Source organism: Staurois parvus, unplaced genomic scaffold (genome assembly GCF_062004578.1).
Source record: "Staurois parvus isolate SC_StPar_1 unplaced genomic scaffold, SC_StPar_1.0 ptg000048l, whole genome shotgun sequence".
NCBI classification, from domain to species: domain Eukaryota; kingdom Metazoa; phylum Chordata; class Amphibia; order Anura; family Ranidae; genus Staurois; species Staurois parvus.
This window is the reverse complement of record NW_028317844.1, coordinates 5,224,619-5,247,769: the sequence shown is the minus strand read 5'-3', so window position 1 is coordinate 5,247,769 and position 23,151 is coordinate 5,224,619. Positions and strand designations below refer to the sequence as shown.

Genomic DNA, 23,151 nt, shown 5'->3' with positions numbered 1-23,151 from the left:
CCTCCATAGAATTCTCAAAACTCAGCTGTTTTTACAAATTTTGACCACTGCTTCCATCCTTGATTCCTACTTGCCTCCTTCCGCATCCTGAACCACTGGATTTATTGACCAATAAGAAGTCAGGGGGGGCAGGCATAGATTAGAAAGATTTGTCTTGACAATTAATTTTGTCATTACCATTTAATAGGGCCCCTCATTTAGCCTAAATAATCTTTTTAACATAAGTGATCCTGAACTTGATTTTAAACTTATACAAAATAAATGTTCTACCCCACAGGATGCTAGTTTTTGCTATTTTAAGCTAGGAAACCCTTTTCTGTGCTACTAGACTTAGTCTCACATTGTTACTGGGACCTGGCTTTCTCTGATTACTTTACTCTGTCCAGTGAGCATCAATGACCAGTAAGTGCGCACTCATTGGACAGTGAAATGATGGTTGTTTGCACTTAGTCCCGAAAACAGGAACTATCAGGCCCTAGGAATGGAGTGAAACTAAAGCTGGTCATAGACTGATTCAATTTCAGACGGTTCAGCAGGGACCAGCCAAGATTTGATCCATCTATGGACAGGCTGGTTGTACCCATGACAATCCATCAATCAACTTGGGTGCAACCAGCCTGTCAAATTTTTTACATGCAATTGCGGCCAGCGGCTATAGGTGCTAGCAGTTATCATTGTGTTCTGACGGTCAGAAATGCTCCCTGCTGGCAGAACACAATAGCTCTGACTGTGTTGATGGGGGAAGCAATATGGTGGAAGGAAAGAAAATTATATCTATGGCTTGACTAATTCATGACTCTGTCATATAGAAAAGAAGGCCATCAATTCAATCAATTTAAGAGTGCATAAATGTGTGGGAGGCAGGAGGGAGCAAGCAAGCTTTGATACCATAAGGAAGTGTAGGAAATGTTATGATCAAAACAGCCTTGACATAGCAGCAGGGACTTGCAGGCCATTGCAGATATGTGGTATTTGCAATTTTTTCATGATGGTAGTTTTATTTTAAATAAGTTGATTCTCTACCTATAATAAAAATACAAGTCTGTACCAAATTACCATCTTTAGAATTTACTACATCCAACACTTCTGGGTGTGTTGGATGCCTGTGTGTTCCCTGCTGCAGAACTGTGGTTCCACCTACTGGCTGCTACATCCCTAATAAGTCCTTGTAGCTTTATGATTACAGGACTGAGTTTGCTGGCTGTATTAAAAAATCTGTGGAAGTACTGAGGCACAAAACAATTGTGTTTTTCTTCCAAAAAAATCATATGTCATGTAAAATAGTTTCATTATAAAAGTAAAAAAATACAATTAATAAATACATTTTTCACATAAATTTATTAAAGTTACCATGCCACACTGTAATATACAATATATATAAAAGTCAGTGAGGAAAATATTTATTTGATCCCCTGCAGATTTTGTAAGTTTGTCCACTTACAAAGAAATGGAAGGGTCTATAATTTTTTTATCATATGTGTATTTTAAATGATAGAGACAGAATATCAACCAAAAATCCAGAAAAAGTACATGATACAAATATTATAAATTGAGTTGCAGTTCAGTGAGTAAAATAGTATTTGATCCCCAAGCAAAACATGACTTAATACTTGGTGGAAAAACCCTTGTTGGTAAGCAGACAGAGGTAAGACATTTCTTGTAAGTGGTTACCAGGTTTGCATACATCTCAAGAGGGATTTTGGTCCACTCTTCTTTACAGATCTTCTCTAAATCCTTAAGATTTCTTGGCTGTTGCCACTCAAAGTTTCAGCTCCTTCCATAAATTTTCTATAGCATTAAGGTCTGGAGACTGGCTAGGCCACTCCATGACCTTAATGTGCTTATTCTTGAGCCTCTTCTTTGTTTCCTTGGCAGTATGTTTTGGGTCATTATCATGCTGGAAGACCCATCCACGGCCCATCTTCTGTGTTCTGGCTGAGGGAAGAAGGTTCTCATCCAAGATTTTACAAGATATGGCCTCATCCATTGGCACCTCAATGCGGCAAAGTTGTCCTGTACCTTTAGCAGAGAAACAGCCCCAAAGCATAATGTTTTCACCTCTGTGCTTGACTGTAGGGATTGTGTTCTTAGGGTCATAATCAGCATTTTTCTTCCTGCAAACATGGCAAGTCAAATTAATGCCAAAGAGCTCAATTTTGGTCTCATCTGACCACAGCACTTTCTCCCAATCCTTCTCTGAATCATTTAGATGTTCATTGGCAAACTTCAGACTAGCCTGTACATGTGCCTTCTTGAGGAGGGGGACCTTGCAGGCGCTGCAGGATTTTAACTCATGGCAGCGTATTGTGTTACAAATGGTTGGGAATGTGGCCCCAACTGCCTTGAGATCATTCACAAACTCCTCCCATGTAGTTCTGGGCTCATCCCTCACTTTTCTCATGATCATCCTTACCCCATGAGGCGAAATCTTGCATGGAGCTCCAGACCAGGATAATCACTCCAACAATTGTCTCCTTCTCACCAAGCTTCTTGCTGATGGATAGCCCATTCCAGCCTTGTGCAGGTCTACAATCTTGTCCCTGACTTCCTTTGACAGCTCTTGCCCGTGGTGGTGAGGTTTGAATGGAAGAAAGATTCTGTGGACAAGTGTTTTTTATACACATAATGAGTTGTCATTAGGAGCACCTTCTTAAATTGACAGGACTAATCTGTGTACCACATGAGCAGATAGCCAGTCTGTGGTGGCCAGAATTATTGTTGGTTTTAAGGGAATCAAATACTTATTTTACTCACTGACCTGTAACTCAATTTATAACATTTGTATCGTGTTTTTTTCTGGATTTTTGGTTGATATTCTGTCTCAATCATTTAAAATACACCTATGATAAAATATATAGACCCTTCATTGCATTGTAAGTGGGCAAACTTAGAAAATATGCAGGGGATCAAATAATTATTTTTCCCACTGAAGTTATTCTCTTTGCAGCAGCTTGTGCATCTTTAGCTCAACATTGCTAGGACAAGGAACACTATGATAGGCCACTGCTGCAGATTTAAGAAAACTACATTAAAATTTAGTGAGAAACTGAATTCAAAGATAAACCAACAAAATATATTGCTGTAAGGATTCATCCATCATGCTTTATACCGCTAATGTGCATAATTTTGTTTTGTTATATTGTAATACAAGATGTAATCATTTAGTGCTTTTACTGTGATGTGCATTAAAAATGTATTTCTTTTCTGCAGTACCGACGCACAGTGGCTCTGAACTGAGGAGTTTGAGAAATGCTGCAGCCATTGCAGCCCTACAAGATGAGGCCCAGCTCACTCTCAACAGCTACATACATACTAGGTAGATACATCACTTAACTTTACTAAATGAAAATTATTCTTTACTTGGTTGTCTGCCATGGTCTCTGCAACAACAGCTCTTGTGAACAGTAACAAAAATATCTGCAACATTTATATTCCACTTTCTTGAACCCATCAATGTGCTGTATATGCTAAAAAATCTTATAGGAAAAAGCGGTACTAATGACCAGATAAGTAGCAGGACTTTAAAAATTCCCAGAAATTTTAAAAATATATTTTTTTATAATCCAAAAAAAACCAAAAATGACACAAAGCATATATTAAAAAAATCATATTATAATCAAAGAAAAATAAACCATAAAGAGTATACAAAGAACTCATGCACACTGGGAGTTTATCCCAATGCACGAGGCTCTGGTGTTTAGGAGTGGATGAAAGGTACAGGCACATCATCCAACTCCACTGCCAGTAGGCTGTTAAACTCTATCAGAGGCTGAAAGCTTCTGCAGCTGGATGGTACACAGAGTGGTCCAGGCATTTGTTCCTGAGCACATACTGCATTACCATAAGTACCACTCGGGTGCCCCATCCAGCCGCAGCCTCTCAGAATTTGACAGACTACCAGCAGTGGGGCTGGACGGTGTGCCTGTACTTTCCACCCGTACCTAACCTCTAGAGTTTCATACACTGGGATCTAAAGACCCAGGGTGCAAGAGGCCTAAAAGAGCACCAAATATAAATAACTAGTTAATGAAAAGTTGCGGTTGGTTATGAATTTTGCTATGTGGAAGGAGGGGGTGATGTTATTGTTGGGTATCTTCTTTTTTTATAAATACAATTTATAATATAATTTAAAATGTGGTTACTCTTCTTATCTTTTGTTTTTTGGGGTTATAAAAATTCACCTTAAGGGATTTGCAAAGGAATATTCTAATAGATTTTGACTACTCACTACTTTTCACTGACTAGTTTTCATTTTGGGCCTCCTCCTGACAGTTTTTGTCCCTACAATGGCTACAGAAGAGTTCAATTGTCAATGTGCAGGAAAACCTTATATGAGTCACTAGGTTATTAATAGGATTGAAAAAAATGGGATTATAATAGATCCTTGTTTTAAACAACTTTAGTCCATTTAAATATGTCCCATTAACATGTAATTTTTGCCAAGCTCTAGACATTAATGGGGTGTAACATTACAATGTGTTATATGAAAGAAAATGTGAACTACTTTATGCTTATCATCGGTTTGTCTAATGAGGCTGAGGTTATTGTTTGAATGTACCCTTTGTTTTTTTTATTTCTTTTCTGTGAAAAACAAAACATTTCAATAAAAAAGCATCTGATTAAAACATTGACTTTTTACCAATTATTCTTTAAAGTTTAACCTGCTTGCATTTTGCCTTCTCTGGTTCTTCCTTCCACCCATCATCATAATGCTAATGAAACTTTCAAATAAACCTTTCTGTTTTCATTTCTGTGGTAATAATTTCATACTGCTTTTTTATTTTTGTTGCATATTTGCTTTTTGAAAATCCTTACCAGTTTTCACAGAGTTTTACCTCCCCAAAAAATAGATAGTCTTTCAATAATATCAACTATCTATTTATTTTTTTGCTGAAAATATTTAAAACCTGAACAAAAATAAAAAGCAAATATCAACTAGTTTTTGGTTTTTTTTTCCCCCACAGGTATCCAACCCAGCCCTGCCGCTTTGGAAAACTCCTACTGCTTCTACCAGCATTACGGTCTATCAGCCCATCAACAATAGAAGAAGTATTTTTCAAGAAAACAATAGGCAATGTACCAATCACAAGACTGCTCTCAGATATGTACAAATCCAGTGATATCTGAAGGAAAAAACTTCTCTCAAGCTTTAGACTTTGCATAATACTGTTTCAATCACAAATGTGATCCAAGAGTGATGAGACTTGAGAAGACAAACATTAAGGGGATCTTCTTTTATTAAAACAGCCATCATATTGATGTGCAGATTATCAAAATAAAATTTGCCACGTGGATCACTTAAAGTCTTTTTGGTCCTACAAGCCCAACAGAAAAGGATGAATGTTATCTGCAAGATTTCCTGTGATAATTCAGTGGCAATGTACAAAATCAACTCCTACATTTTCAACAAGTGTTTTTATCCTTTCTTTGTACTATAAAATATTTCAAATTTTTTCCATTGCTGTAGTTTCAGAGATAGAAAAAAATCCATATAGAACAGTATGTGATCAGAATTGTTAGGACTGTGGACACTTTGGACTAGATTGCATAAAAAGCCAGGATGCATCTTTGGCTCCACCTGTGACCATGGATATTGACAAAACCACGCCATCATGCACATTTTCAGTGCTACAAATGGAATGAAGCACCAATTTCTACTTTGCAGCACACCATAATATATTTGATTGCAACAAGATTACATGAATAATTTGGGGTACTGAAAATATGGAACCACATCTGTGATGTGTTTACAACAACAAAGAGGTTATCCTTCACCACTATAGCAGTTCAGTGGTTAGACCGTCTTGTCGAATCACACCAACTCTAGTCTGCCGATAATACAAGTCACTATGGCTATGACCAACTGGAGTTTGAAATAGTTTCTTTCAAAAAAATTAAATCAACATTGCTTCTATACAGTATGTGTATCTATATATATATCTATATATATATACATACATACACACACTCACACACACTATATTGCCAAAAGTATTGGGACGTCTGCCTTTACAAGCACATGAACTTGAATGGCATCCCAGTCTTAGCCCATAGGGTTCAATATTGAGTTGATCCACCCTTTGCAGCTATAACAGCTTCAGGCCTGGCTCACAGACTCTGCTCTAATTCATCCCAAAGGTGTTCTATCCGGTAGATGTCAGGACTCTGTGCTGACCAGTCAAGTTCCTCCACCCCAAACTTCCTCATCCATGTCTTTATGGACCTTGATTTGTGCACTGGTGTGCAGTCATGTTGGAACAGGTAGGGGCCATCCCCAAACTGTTCCCACAAAGTTGGGCGCATGAATTGTCCACAATGTCTCGGTATGCTGACGCCTTAAGAGTTCCCTTCTCTGGAACTAAGAGGCCAAGCCCAATGCCTGAAAAACAACCCCACGCCATAATCCCCCCTCCACCAAACTTTACACTTTGCACAATGCAGTCAGGCAAGTACTGTTCTCCTGGCAACCACCAAACCCAAACACATCCATCGGATTGCCAGACAGAAGCGTGTTTCGTCACTCCAGAGAACACGTCTCCACTGCTCTAGAGTCCAGTGGTCACATGCTTTAAACCACTGCATCCGACACTTTGCATTGCACTTGGTGATGTAAGACTTGGATGCAGCTGCTCGGCCATAGAAACCCATTCCATGACGCTCTCTATGCACTGTTGTGCTAATCTGAAGGCCACATGAAGTTTGGAGGTTTATAGCTATCGACTCTGCAGACAGTTGGCGATTTCTGCGCACTGTGCGCTTCAGCATGTGTTGACTCAGCTCTGTCATTTTACGTGGCCTACCACTTCGTGGCTGAGTTGCTGTTGTTCCCAGTTGCTTCCACTTTCAAGGATGGACTTATTGCACAGGTGGCAACCTATTATTGTACCACACTTGAATTCACTGATCTCCTGAGAGCAACCCATTCTTTCATAAATGTCTGTAGAAGCAGTCTCAATGCCTAGGTGCTTGATTTTATACACCTGTGGCCATGGAGGTGATTGGAACACCTGAATCCAATGATTTGGAGGGGTGTCCCAATACTTTTGGCAATATAGTGTATATAATGCAGTATTTTGGTTCATTTCCATGATACTGTGCAATTCAATAATAGAAGAAGGCCTTTTTTTTCTACAGATCTAACAGATTATGTGCATCTGGTTCAATAATCAACTAAAAGACAATAAATGCACGATTATCATTTTCTTTAGGTTTCCGGAAAAACCTCTTAATGCGAACATATTTCACTTATAATCCCAATGGGAGTCACTAAAACATGATATACAGTAAGACAATGTACTAACCACAACCACCATTGTCATAGTTCTACCTCTATTTTCCTGTTAAAAAAATTGTAAAGTGTGTCTAAGTACATCTGCAAAGTCCAATAGGCACTAGTGCTGTCCAATGCACTCTTACAGACCTGGTCAGATATACCCATTCTCCTTCTCTACATTACAAGTGTGCTTGAGAACATTTGTTATTAAATGTTCTCATGCACATTTGTAGTGCTAGGAGAGTATTAGGAGAGTGACGTTACTCTATGCCAGCACTAAGTATTTGATTGAATGGGCTGAAAGCACATTTCCACTATGGGAAAAATGTATTTTAAGTAAAAATCATCGTAATTCTTCAATTGAGCTTTAAGGTTATCAAAGCAGCTTTTGTGATTTGCAGGAACATCCTAGGTCTTCAAACATTTTGTAAGGAATGCAGGAAAGACAGAATGCGAGGAATTGAATATTTAAACCATATTTGTTACAGATTCTTGAACATTAAACATTCCACAATTAACAGACATATTACAGAACAGTACATTTTAGTGGCAGATTATGATGCACCAAACTCCAGGCGAACAGCTAAATACATGGTTTAAATACATACATACAGTATATTTGAGTGTTTTTATGCCAAAATATTTGTAATTTTATGCAGACTTTCTTGTAATTTTAACACTTTTGCTAGACTGCATAGAAAGGAAAGTGACCACTATTTTCTGACAGAATTTTGTAATTAATGGTGTTACCTGCTTGGTCACTTGAAAATAAATGAACATGATCCTATTGCTAAGTAAAGAACCTCAAACTGTCAGTATGATTTTTGCTGTGCAGTATTAATTGTGGGTAGATAATATATTTCAGACAGTTACACTAGCAGAATGCTAAATAATTAAATTAATATGTAACACCCTAAATTTAATTTTTTATTTTTGCCTGGTGTTCCACTTTAACTGAATTTATCCACATGCAAATAAAATGTCATTGGTCCGTAGAACAAATATGCACCAATTACTGACATACCCTAAGAATAGGGAAGCTCTACATTTAGTACAGTTTAATAGCAGTTTTTTTGTTCAATGTTTTCAGTGTATGATTAGGATCTAGCACTAAGGAAATCAGCACTTCAACTATTAGAGACAAGTAAAAATGTTCCTTGTACAGTGTCATCTAATTGTGAATCTAAAGTTGTTCTCATTTCTTTACAGAGAATAAAATATATTGAACTTGGGTTCTTTTGATTTTTTTGTCCATATATATTTGTGTAACAAATAATATTCAGGATTTTTGTACACAAAAGTATTCATATATTCTGAACAAGGAGTAAAAGCAGTTTGAAAATGGTTAGCACTTTCGCCTGGCAGTACTAGGGTCGTTGGTTCGAATCCCAGCCACGGCACCACCTGCCTGGAGTTTGCATGTTCCCCCTGTGCCTGCGTGGGTTTCCTCCGGGTACTCCGGTTTCCTCCCACACTCCAAAGACATGCTGGTAGGTTAATTGGATCCTGTCTAAATTGTCCCTAGTATGTGTATGTATGAATGTGAGTTAGGGACCTTAGATTTTATGCCCCTTGAGGGTTAGGGACTGATGTGAATGTACAATATATATATATAAAGTGCTGCGTAAATTGACGGCACTATATAAGCACCTGAAATAAATAAATAAAACAAGTTCTCATTTATCTCGGTGGCTATATGCATTGTGTAGAAATTTGTCTTGAAAGTTTGCAACAAAGTTTTTTTTCTCCCCTTTTGCTTTATTTTGCTACATAATTTTGGTGGCCTCCCAGCCTTATAATGTAAAAAAGCAGCAGATTTTTCAGGACTGTTAAGAAATAAACCGAAACAAATATAAGTGTACATTTAAAAAACTGTGAAAAAACAGTGATAAGCAATGGCAACACTTTTCAAAGCTTGATAAGTGCCTAGTAAGAGGTTTATAAATGGTGATTACTCAGGTGGCAAGTAAAATTCGGGGAATATCTCATCTCTTCATCGTGAATTCTTGGTAATAAGTACACACAAAGTAATAGGCATGTAATGGTGAAAGTTGGGCTTTATCACTGTGATAAATGTGGAGAAAAGCCTTCTAGATTTATGCACAAGTCAGGCTCGGTGATGACTTTTTTTGGCTGAAAATGGCCAGGATGTTACCCTTTGACACATTATCAAGCATAACAGCAGGATTGCTTGTGCTGTGAAATATCCAACAAGGAACTTTGCACCACATGGTTCTTTGCTTCCTTCTCCCTTTCTTCTTCCTTGATCCTCAGTGGGAATTAATTGGAATAAGACTGTTTTGGCAGGAAAGATGCATGACACATTCATTTCTAATTGTGACAATTTTTCTGCAAGGTTGTAACTGCCACAGTAAGTTCACTTAGGGCCCATTTTCACCAATGGACACGTTATGATATGTATATAACACACATGATGGTGTGCATTGTAACAAGCCCCGGTAGGTGGGGTGAAACATGTTAGGAGGAATGGCTGGAGCAGTGCTGGCTGAGACAACATTCATCTACATATTAATGCAATGGGTTGGTCAGCAGCGCCTTTTCTTCTCTTTGATAATACTCTTACACCTCTGAATGGTACATTGATGCCAGCTCCCTTCACTGAAACTGGCGGTGAGATCTCTGTCTCAGCTTAGAGTGGCACTGCAAGTTGTTATTTATTTGGGACGTCTGCCTTTACATGCACTTGAACTTCAATGGTATCCCAGTCTTAGTCCGCAGGGTTGGCCCACCCTTTGCAGCTACAACAGCTTCAACTCTTCTGGGAAGGCTGTCCACAAGGTTTAGGAGTGTGTCTATGGGAATGTTTGACCATTCTTCCAGAAGCGTATATGTGAAGTCAGACACTGATGTTGGATGAGAAGGCCTGGCTCGCAGTCTCCGCTCTAATTCATTCTAAAGGTGTTCTATCGGGTTGAGGTCAGGACTCTGTGCAGCCCAGTCAAGTTCCTCCACCCCATACTCACTCATCCATGTCTTTATGGACCTTGCTTTGTGAACTGGTGCGCAGTCATATTGGAACAGGAAGGGGCCATCCCCAAACTGTTCCCACAAAGTTGGGAGCATGAAATTGTCCAAAATGTCTTGGTATGCTGATGCCTTAAGAGTTCCCTTCACTGGAACTAAGGAGCCAAGCCCAACCCTTGAAAAACAACCCCACACCATAATTCCCTCTCCACCAAACTTTACACTTGGTACAATGCAGTCAAACAAGTACTGTTCTCCTGGCAACCACCAAACCTAAACACATCCATCAGATTGTCAGACAGAGTAGTATGATTCGTCACTCCCGAGAACACGTCTCCACTGCTCTAGAGTCCAGTGGCAGCGTGCTTTACACCACTGCATCCGACACTTTGCATTGCACTAGGTGATGTAAGGCTTGGATGCAGCTGCTCGGCCATGGAAACCCATTCCATGAAGCTCTCTACACACTTTTGTTGTTAATCTGAACGCCACATGAAGTTTGGAGGTATTTAGCTATTGACTATGCAGACTGTTGGGGACTTCTGCATACTGTGCGCTTCAGTGCTTCAGTATGCACTGACCCCGCTCTGTCATTTTACGTGGCCTACCACTTCGGGTTGCTGTTGTTCCCAGTTGCTTCCACTTTGTTATAATACCACTAACAGTTGACCGTGGAATATTTAGTAGCAAGGGAATTTTATGGATGGACTTACTGCACAGGTGGCAACCTATCACGGTACCACACTTGCATTCACTCAGCTCGTGAGAGAGACCCATTCTTTCACAAATGTTTGTAGAAACAGTCTACATGCCTAGGTGCTTAATTTTATACACCTGTGGCCATGGAGGTGATTGGAACACCTGAATCCAATAATTTGGAGGGGTGTCCCAATAGTTTTGGCAATATAGTGTATGCATGTTTGAGAATACATGGCAAAAAACAGTATGTGGGTCGAACCACAAGAAAGTTAAAGGACCGCTTAAGGGAACATGTGAATAATATCAAAAAGGGCTATAAAGAACATTCCCTATCCAAGCACTACCGTCTCTGTCACAACAAGGACCCCTCCTCATTAAAGTTTGCAGGCATCGATATCATTAAAGCACACTGGAGAGGTATGAATAAGAAAAGAGCGGTTTCGCAACAAGAATCAAAATGGATATTTGAGCTTGATACCTTATACCCAAGAGGACTCAATGTCGAGTTCTACATCAAATGTTTCATTGACAATAGTTAAAATTATTTTAACTATTTCATATTTTGCTTCAATTTTTAGTATCAATATGCCCATAATTATCCTTTTACCCTGATAATTTTATACACAATTAATAATTAATTTTTAGATTTTTAGCTATTCTATTCTATTTCAGTTATTAATTTGTGTACCTTCGGATTTTGTTTATCTTCCACTTTGTTATAATACCACTAACAGTTGACCGTTGAATATTTAGTAGCAAGGGAATTTTATGGATGGACTTACTGCACAGGTGGCAACCTATCACGGTACCACGCTTGCATTCACTCAGCTCCTGTGAGTGACCCATTCTTTCACAAATGTATGTAGAAGCAGTCTGCATGCCTAGGTGCTTATTTTTATACACCTGTGGCCATGGAGGTGATTGGAACAACTGAATACAATGATTTGGAGGGGTGTCCCAACAGTTTTGCCAATATAGTGTATGTATGTTTGAGAATACATGGCAATACACAGGTACCACTTGTTGTGGTTCACATGCAATAACACACATCATTATACATCTGTGCACGTGTGAGTCTTAAATCTACTAGATTTCTAATGGAATCTCCTACTTTTGCCAGCTGATTGTAAGCAGGATATTAACAATACTCCATGTTCATTTGTAATAAATGGAACTGGTTAGTATCATCCCAGAGTAATCATAGTGTATCAAAATTCATGAGAAAAAAAATGGGATTTTGAACATACCCTACCAGTAGCCAATTAACATCAAAACAGAAAAATACATAAAAACTAAACAATGTTATTTACAAACCATATAAAATCCAATATTAAAATAGTCATCATCAGAAAGACGTAACTAATATATACTAGACATGTCTGCTCTTGTCTACGTTTTTTGCGATTTGTTTTCGCTTCTTCAGGACATTAACTGGAGCTGTTCATGTCCAATACATAAGAAGATTCCTATCTGAAACAATTTGACAACATTCACATTAATCCATAATAATGTTGTCCAGATTCAGCTGCAGGAAGGGGGAGAGGGAGGGGAAAAAAAAGAGGGGGAGGGAAGAATGGGGAAACAAAAAGGAAAGAGGTTGAACAAAGAAAAGAAAAGGAAAAAAAAGGGGAACCACACTCAAACCACAAATTACCCACTTGACAAAAATACCAGGACCAAAAGAAATATACATAAATTCTCCACCCCCGCCCAACCTGTGGGAGGACACACAGAAAGAAGGGACAACAAAAGGTGGAGGAAAAATAAATTCTTTCCAAATCAGCCAATGTGACTGTCTGGATTTTTTTTCTCATTTTGTCTCTCATAGTTGAGGTCTACCTATGATGCCAATTACAGGCCTCTCTCATCTTTTTAAGTGGGAGAACTTGCACAATTGGTGGCTGACTAAATACTTTTTTGCCCCACTGTATATATATATATATATATGTGTGTGTGTATATATATATATATATATATATATATATACACACACACATTATATTGCCAAAAGTATTGGGACGCCTGCCTTTACATGAACTTTAATGGCAGCCCAGTCTTAGTCCGTAGGGTTTAATATTGAGTTGTGCCATCCTTTGCAGCTATAACAGCTTCAATTCTTCTGGGAAGACTGTCCACAAAGTTTAGGAGTATGTTTATGAGAATGTTTGAACATTCTTCCAGAAGCACATTCAGGTCAGGTGAGGTCAGGCACTGATGTCGGATGAGAAGGCCTGGCTCTCAATCTCCGCTCTAATTCATCCCAAATGTGTTCTATCGGGTTGAGGTCAGATCTCTGTGCAGGGCAGTCAACTTCCTCCACCCCAAACTCACTCATCCATGTCTTTATGGACCTTGCTCTGTTCACTGGAACTAAGGGGCCAAGCCCAACCCTTGAAAAACAACCCCACACCATAACCCCCCTCCACCAAACTTTACACTTGGAACAACTCAGGCAAGTACCATTCTCCTGGCAACCGCAAAACCCAGACACGTCCATAGGATTGCCAGAGAAGCATAATTTGTCACTCCAGAGAACACTTCTCCATTGCTCTAGAGTCCAGTGGTGGTGTGCTTTACACCACTGCATCCGATGCTTTGCATTGTACTTAGTGATGTAAGGCTTGAATGCAGCTTCTCGGCCATGGAAACCCATTCCATGAAGCTCCCTATGCACTGTTGTTGTGCTAAACCGAAGGCCACATGAAGTTTGGAAGTCTTAAGTTATTGACTCTGCAGACAGTTGGCGTCTTCTGCGCACTGTGCGCTTCTGCATGCGCTGACCCCGCTCTGTCATTTTACATGGCCTACCACTTCGTGGCTGAGTTGCTGTTGTTCCCAGTTGCTTCCACTTTGTTATAATACCACTAACAGCTGACCGTGGAATATTTAGTAGCAAGGAAATTTCACAGATGGACTTATTGCACAGGTGGCAACCTATCAAGATACCACACTTGAATTCACTGAGCTCCTGAGAGAGACCCATTCTTTCACAAATGTTTGTAGAAGCAGTCTCCGTGCCTAGGTGCTTGATTTTAAACACCTGTGGCCATGGAGGGATTGGAACACCTGAATCCAATGATTTGGCAGGGTGTAAATATTTTTGGCATTTATAGTGTGTGTGTATATATTTAATATATATATACAGTTGTATCACAGTAATAGGTGCAGCGCTAGTAAATGGATATACTATATATACTGTATAATACAATATCAGCAAGTGCAAAATGAATATCACTTAATGGTGATTATTAGTGACTGAACAGTTCAAAGTGATAAAATCGTGTGGATCCTGAGGGATCACAATTTCAGGTGCACGGATGTCTTGGTCCAAAGGTGACAGGTGATGTGACTCAAATGAATGAAATACGCACTCACCAGAAGTGCGTTTTAAATACGCAGTATGAAATCCTGCATCAAGCAATGAGAAGGTCATCTGTTTCCAGGTCATATCACATCATAAATCACCATCCAGGTACATCAGCGTGTAGGATTCCCTGGTCCGTTAGCATGTATCACCCTCTGGGATCCTCTTTTGTTGTATGGGCACTGCGAATGAAGGCACTCACATGGAGAGCCCAATAAGAGACCACATAGCGTGATACTGTATAAAGCACCTTTATTCCGAATAATGGGTACAATCAATAAGATAAAAGGAAAGGTACTGACCATGTGTTCCAGATTGCCACCTGTGGTGGTCAGATGTCCAATTGCTGTAGCCCCCCTTAGGGTCTATGTGGTCTCTTATTGGGCTCTCCATGTGAGTGCCTTCATTCGCAGTGCCCATACAACAAAAGAGGATCCCAGAGGGTGATACATGCTAACGGACCAGGGAATCCTACACGCTGATGTACCTGGATGGTGATTTATGATGTGATATGACCTGGAAACAGATGACCTTCTCATTGCTTGATGCAGGATTTCATACTGCGTATTTAAAACGCACTTCTGGTGAGTGCGTATTTCATTCATTTGAGTCACATCACCTGTCACCTTTGGACCAAGACATCCGTGCACCTGAAATTGTGATCCCTCAGGATCCACACGATTTTATCACTTTGAACTGTTCAGTCACTAATAATCACCATTAAGTGATATTCATTTTGCACTTGCTGATATTGTATTATACAGTATATATAGTATATCCATTTACTAGCGCTGCACCTATTACTGTGATATATATTATATTGGAGGGTTCTTTTGGTTACCTTTTTTGGTGTTCCAGCAGCTTGATTTTTATTCTCTACAGCTAAAGGTGGCGCTCGCTTAGCAGCTTTTTACTATATATACAGTTGTGTTCAAAATAATAGCAGTAAAAAGTGAATAAAGCTCAAAATCCTTCTAATAGCTTTTATTTCCTTACACAGAATGCATTGGGAACACTACACATTCTATTCCAAATCAAAACATGAAGAAAAATATATCAAATTTGTGTTGTTCCTCTAAAACAATTGAAGAAAAGTGAATATTAGTCTGTTCAAAAAAATAGCAGTGTTTGTATTCCTCTTTACAAACTCAAACATTCACTATGTAAACTGAAGAATGTTTGAAGATGTTGCTTTCCTTTGAATCACTTAATTAATATTTTGTTGTATAAGCACTGTTTCTGAGAACTGCTGTACATCTGTGTTGCATGGAGTCAACCAACTTCTGGCACCTGTGAACAGGTATTCCAGCCCAGGATAATTGGACTACATTCCACAGTTCTTCTCTATTTCTTGGTTTTGCCTCAGAAACTGCATTTTTTATGTCACTCCACAAGTTTTCTATTGGATTAAGATCCAGGGATTGGGCTGGCCACTCCATAAGGTCAATGAGCCAAATCCACTTCCCCCATAAATACCCCATATGTCCTAACAGGGATCCACCCTCTCCAGCCAATCCACCATAAACAGAGGGTAACTCCCCCCGCAGGGGGCAGGATGATAGAGGGAGGTCTCCTCCCCACATCATTGTAACCATATAGTTAAAAAATCCCATCGCATCATGTTCGAACCTGAAACAACGTCACGTCCGGATCACTATCAAACCAGGGACAAAGCAGGCTATTTCATTTAACCACCTGAAGACCAAGCATTTTCTGGCACTTTTTGTTTACAAGTTTAAATAGGTATTTTTTGTTAGGAACTTACTTATAACCCCCAAACATTATATATATATATATATATATATATATATTTTTTTTTTAAGAAAGACCCTAGAGAATGAAATGGCAATTGTTTAAATTTTTTATGTCACATGGTATTTGCACAGTGGTTTTTTAAATGCAATTATTTTGGAAAAAATATATTTTAATTAATTAAAAAACAAAACAATATACACCAATATGAAAGAGGAAGATATGATGTGTAAAAGGATACCTAACATGTCACACTTTAAAATTGCGCACACTCATGGAATGGCGACAAACTACAGTACTTAAAAATCTCCATAGGCGACGCTTTAAAATATTTTACAGGTTAGCTGTTTAGAATTACAGAGGAGGTGTAGTGCTCTCACTCTAATGTTCACAGCGATACCACACATGTGTGCCGTGAACACCGTTTACATATGTGTGCATGACTTACATATATGTTCACTTCTGCATGCAAGCACAGAGCGATGGGGCGCTTTAAATGTTTTTTTTTTCTTATTTTTTTACATTTTTTATTTTTACACTGTCCCTTTTTTGTGTATGTAAACATCCCTTGTAATAGAAATAAGAATAACAGGCCCTCTTTAAGGAGAGAAAGCAGTCCTTCAATAAATTGGCCCTCATCATTTGAACAATTACCCCTAATACGTAAGTATTGGACAACAGGTATACCTCATATAATATGTCTGGGGTGAGCACTCCGACTATGAAGCAACATATTTCCGGCAGTGGGTTTACAGCAAATATTCATTGTAATCATACCATCCACACTTTTGTTTATGGTGACATCCAGAAAAGGTAAGGAAGACTGGTGAAAATTAAAAGTAAAACTGAGATTGAAATCATTAATGTTAAGCTTTTCAACAAATTCATGCAAAAGTGACTGGGGGCCTGTCCAAAGGATCAAAATAGCATAATTTTACCTACGTCACAAAGTATTATGGCAAAGGAACAAAAGAAGAAAAGATCCCACCCCTTCAGGTAAAGGTTGGTGCTAGGGCACACAGGTTTTAGGTAGTGGGAGCCATAAAAACATTATGTGCCAATATAAATGACAGCAAGTCCAAGACAAACAGCTTTTATTTGAGCATTCAATACTTCTTTCTTCAAGGATAGATTTAACTACATCAATTCCCTTAGAGTGAGGTATATTTGAATAAAGCGCTTCAACATCGGCTGAAGCTTAGATGGTCTTTTCACCTACGAATACATCATCCAGGACCATTAAAAGGTGAATCATATCCTTTAAGTAGAAAGGAAGCTCCTCAACATGGGGGCATAAATAATCATCAACCAAAAAACTTGCCTTTTGTGTTAGACTCTGAATACTTGAGACTATTGGTCTACCCCGTGGTTGTTCAAGATTTTTATGTGTTTTGGGAAGGCCGTAAAAGGTTGATGTGATAGCAAATTTAACCTTCAGGTAGTCCCTAGTTTCTTTATTGATGAGCTGGTCCCCATAAGCTTGGACAACAAGGGGGGATTTTACGGTACCTGCAGGATTACCAAGGATTTTATTACACATATCTATATATTGTTCCCATGACATGATTAACACATCTCACCCCCCTCCCTTGTCTGAGGGATAACTAGATAACTAGATTTTTTTTGTTTCAATAATAACTGTAACAAGCGTTGCTGGTACTGTATGTAGAGAGGTTCGAATTCGCTTGGTCAGTGGTAACCATTTCCTTTTCCCTTTCCGTAATCTCTAAATTGACAAATACTTCCGCTCTGGGTTTTTTTGGGAATTATTTCTGTATTCCTGAACATCAATTTAATGTATCAATCCCTCCTCATAAGCCTCATTCGGATCCTGCTCTTGGTCGTCCTCCAAGTTTAAACTACAAGGTAGGCTTTCATCTTCTAGTTCCTTTAGCATTTTGAGCATCCTATAATCAGTTTGGGTTAAATTCCGCAAATGTGATAGGATACCCTCCAAGGGCAATTCCTTCTGTTTAATCTTGGGCCCCTCAAGTGCACTTTTGAAATATAATTTATTGGCGAAGAGATTCCTATCTTTTACAAAGTCAAAACGGTCAATTCCAACTCGACTCCAACAAGATATTAATATGGAAAAGGAACACAGCAGGGTGCCAAGTCAGTGTGAGTAACAACAGTGTAATTTTATTCAAAGAGCACTTACATTTAAAACCTCCACGGTCAGCGTCCTGAGTCAGTACATTGTGCAGAGACAGCTCTCTCCAGGGTGGTGGAGGTGACAGTAGCTGCAGGACATAACGAGAGACCCACTGGAGGTCTAAAAAATCCAACAATATAATCCTCCATCAGTCTCACTCTAGATGTTTGCCCTTTTTTTCTGCCCCTGTTGTCCATTTAGACACCACTCTTACCCCTACATCGAATTCTCATAATGCTCTAGTAATGATTCCTCCCAAAATTGATCATTGTGCCAGTTCCGTTCACACTAGCATTCAGGAGGGACCACGTAACCCTATTCTGGATGAGTCCTATCCTGATCCCATTTTTTCTTACTGATAGACTCACTCAGGAAGTCACTCCTCTTAGTAATCTTGGTTCTTGCAAAGGACATTCCGTTAAGAACATCTCCATGGCCTCAGGTCCACCTATTTTCCATGATGGACCATCCACCTCAGGTTCATCTTTTTTAGTATCCACCCCACCCCGTCATACACAGGACAAGGTTGTAAAAAGAAAAATAAGAGAAGAGGCAGACGAGGTGGGAAGCAGAAGAAAAAACATCACATTATGCAGGATTTATATAGCGCCAACAGTTTGCTCAGCGCTTTACAATATAAATTCAACCTTTCCTCACATACACTTACATATGATGAGACTTTTAACTTTACCCCTACCAATCCAACCAATTCTTTTACTCTTTTTAGAGATTTAAAGAAATTCATTCACAAATTAACACTAAAATGATTCTATTACATTAGGAGTTTTAATTCTGATACCACTGATCCATCTTCCCCTGAATCTGTTGAGGACGGAACATGAGATTTGGAAGATAAGGTGGCACTGGCCGCTCTAGAGGGACTCTTGGCTGACCAGATAGCCATTGATGAGTCCCATTATGCTCCTGTTCCTTGTACTTCTATTTCACACACTGGATTTAAGCCCCTCTTCCACCTTTTATCCCACTCATGCTAAAGGTCCATTTATAGACGCCTTCTATCAGGTCATGTATGCAGATATACTCAAATTGTGCTCCACCACACATTTGAGCCTTTATAAGAACTATAATCTTAACAGACCTGAAAGACTAGCTTTGGACCGCCTAGCTGCCTTTGATGACTTAGCAATCAAACAGGCAGACAAGGGAGGAGGCATTGTTGTTCAGAACAAATCTGACTAAGTGGGTGAGGCGGTCAGACTTATTTCTGACCAACACACCTACAAAAAACTTTCGGGTGATCCCCTTGTTACCTTTAAGGCTGAATGTAAAACTCTAATTGACACCGGTTATCACAATAAGATTATTGAATTGGGTGAATTTCATTCCCTATATAGGGAATTTTTATCATCTATCCAAGATGCACAAGAATCCTATCTGCCCTCCTGGCAGACCCATCATTGCGGCCATGGAGAGCCTGACCAGTGGCTTTTCCCAGTACAGGGATTTTTTCCTGCAACCCATTGTTCAGGCTCTCCCATCAAATGTGTGTGATTCATTACATCTTTTAGATACCTTATCTCACTATACATGGAGTCAGATTTGTGGTTATCACTTGATGTTTGTTCACTATATGAGGCTGGCCTCACAGCTGTGGGACACCCCTCCTCCACCACAAACATGCTCATTTCATATTGGAGGGAGTCAAATTCTGTTTGGAGCACATTTATTTCACGTTTCAGAGGGCTACTATCTCCAGGTGTGTCATTTGCACCATGTTATGCTAACCTAACCATGGGTTGGTGGGAGGAGACATGCATCTGGAGAAGTAACCCCTATGCTGAACATGTCAACTACTATGGCAGATATATAGATGACATTATAGTCATCTGGGATGGTCCTCCATCTTCCATTGCACCCTTCATCCATTACTGTAACAGCAATCAGTTGGGCCATTCCTTTACTCATATTAGTAGTCCCGAGTCCCTGGTCTTTTTGGACCTGGAACTGTCACATCTGGAGGGACAAATTGTGTCCAAAATCCATTTTAAACCTTCTGCAGGCAATTTGTATTTACACTTCAATAGCTGCCACCATCCCAAATGGATTGAAAATATCCCCAAGGGCCAGTTTTGCAGATTGTGCAAGAACTGTACCCAGGACTGTATGTAGGATAAGTGCAGCGCTAAGTATAATCCGGATAAATGTATTTTAACAATGTTCATAAAATGGGTTATTAGTCCACAATACAAGAGCTCAAAGGTGATATATTATTCCCACGGTCGTAGCTTAAGTAAGACTCGGTGAGGGGCAGGGTATGTATAAAATGCGCATTCACCGGACGCGCAAAGAAAATGCGCAATGTATCAACAAAACGGAGGACTGCCAGGGGGTCCCTTCAGGATACGAATACAGCCAGCCTGGGATGGATGGACATCGTCTTCATAAATGCTCTCAATCTGGGGGTCCACTTTAAGCACACGGGTGCAGCCTCAGCTGGTGATCAAATAGGGCCGCCAGATCTCCGTGACCCGGCGGCGTGACGTCAAAGCTTGCAGGCTCCACCAAGACGCGTTTCGTACACTAGTACGGCTTCAGAAGGGGTGTGCCATCGTGGTTCCATTAACCCAGGTTACTGTGTTCTCTTTTTCCCTTTTCCTTTTTTCCCTTTCCTTCTATTTTATTTTTTTCAATTTTATGATTATTATTATTATTAATATTCTTTTTTATTTATGTTTATATGAACTGTTATTTATGGTCTGATTGCATGTAAGATCGATTCAACCATTCAGCTGCATGGATTTCTCCCACTTTCCTTTTGTTATTATTTATCTCTTATATATATATTATTTAAAATTTTTCCTATTTTGGTTCCTTTTGTATATCTCTCTTTTAAAACAATATTTTTGCCATTATCTGATTGTCACATTATACCGATCAAGTTTGGCATTTGGGTTCTCAATTTTTACCTTTACCCGATCCACTTCTGATTTTGATAAGTGTTTCCTTGCAGTTAGTTTCCCTTCTCTGGTCCTTGATCCCGCCCACAGCCCCTCCCAATTGGCTTTGCTAATTTGACAGCCTCAAAAACACGTTGCGGCCTGCCCACCTGTCACTCACAGTACCTGTCAGTAATCCCGGCCATCAGGCGGGAGATCACAGAGAGATGCCACAAACTTCTACCTCCAGCAGGTCTCTAGTTATGTCCTGCACCTAGTCAGCTCCACCACCCTGGAGAGAGCTGTCTCTGCACATTGTACTGACTCAGGCGCTGACCGTGGAGGTTTTAAATGTACAGTGGGGATCGAAAGTTTGGGCACCCCAGCTAAAAATTTGTATTAATGTGCATAAAGAAGCCAAGGAAAGATGGAAAATCTCCAAAAGGCATCAAAGTACAGATTAGACATTCTTCTAATATGTCAACAAAAGTTAATTATATTTCCATCATTTACACTTTCAAAATAACAGAAAACAAAAAAATGGCGTCTGCAAAAGTTTGGGCACCCTGCAGAGTTAATATCTTGTACTGCCCCCTTTGGCAAGTATGACAGCTTGTAAACGCTTTTTGTAGCCAGCCAAGAGTCTTTCAATTCTTGTTTGAGGTATCTTTGCCCATTCTTCCTTACAAAAGTCTTCCAGTTCTTTGAGATTTCTGGGCTGTCTGTCACGCACTGCTCTTTTAAGGTCTATCCATAGATTTTCAATTATGTTGAGGTCAGGAGATTGTGAAGGCCATGGCAAAACCTTCAGTTTACGCCTCTTGATGTAATCCCCCGTGGATTTCGAGGTGTGTTTAGGATCATTATCCATTTGTAGAAGCCATCCTCTCTTTAACTTCAGCTTTTTCACAGATGGCATCAAGTTACCATCCAAAATTTGCTGACATTTTATTGAATCCATTTTTCCTTCTACTCGTGAGATGTTCCCTGTGCCACTGGCTGCAACACAACCCCAAAGCATGATTGATCCAACCCCATGCTTAACAGTTGAACAGAGGTTCTGTTCATTAAATTCTGTGCCCCTTCTTCTCCAAACGTACCTTTGCTCATTCCGGCCAAAAAGTTAAATTTTAGCCTCATCGGTCCACAGAACTTGTTTCCAAAATGCATCAGGCTTGTCTATATCTTCATTTGCAAAGTTCAAACGATGATTTTTGTGGTGAGGACGTAGAAGAGGTTTTCTTCTGATGACTCTTCCATGAAGACCATATTTGTACAAGTATCTCTTTATAGTGGAATAGTGTACCACAACTCCAGTGTCTGCCAGATCTTTCTGGAGGGATCGTGCAGTCAAACGTGGGTTTTGAATTGTTTTTCTCACAATCCTGCGAGCTGTTCTTCTTGCTTTAACTTCCACTGTTCCTGATGACTGCCATTTCTTAATTACATTCCGAACAGAGGATATTGACATCTGAAAACGCTTTGCTATCTTCTTATAGCCTTCTCCAGCTTTGTGAGCGTCAACTATTTTCAGTTTCTGTTTTCTAGACAACTGCTTAGAAGAACCCATGGTGCTGATTGTTGGGGCAAGGTCAGATGAGTCTGGGCATTTAAAACCTTTGAGATTGACATCACCTGGTCTTCCCAGACGATGATTGAGAACAATCCATGACACTGGCATGTCTCAGCTTTGCAAAGGGGGCAGTGCATGCTATAAATTCTGCAGGGTGCCCAAACTTTTGCAGACGCCATTTTTTTGTTTTCTGTTATTTTGAAAGTGTAAATGATGGAAATAAAATCTAACTTTTGTTGACATATTATAAGAATGTCTAATCTGTAATTTGATGCCTTTTGGAGATTTTTCCATCTTTCCTTGGCTTCTTTATGCACATTAATACAAATTTTTAGCTGGGGTGCCCAAACTTTCGATCCCCACTGTAAGTGCTCTTTGAATAAAGTTGCACTGTTGTTACTCGTGCTGATCTGGCGCCCTGCTGTGTTCCTTTTGCATGTCTTCTGAGGGATT

At 39.5% G+C, this 23,151-nt stretch overlaps 1 protein-coding gene across 1 annotated transcript in view; it reads left to right on the top strand.

The window, feature by feature from the left end:
- The window catches only part of NR2E1 (nuclear receptor subfamily 2 group E member 1), a 76,694-nt gene extending 68,189 nt beyond the window's left edge, over window positions 1-8,505 (top strand). The window contains exons 8-9 of the mRNA XM_089664847.1: window positions 3,211-3,316; window positions 4,965-8,505. Coding sequence (XP_089520973.1) covers window positions 3,211-3,316; window positions 4,965-5,127 — 269 coding nt within the window. The 3' untranslated portion in view covers window positions 5,128-8,505. The remainder of the gene's footprint in view (window positions 1-3,210; window positions 3,317-4,964) is intronic.
- Window positions 8,506-23,151: the final 14,646 nt, after the last annotated feature.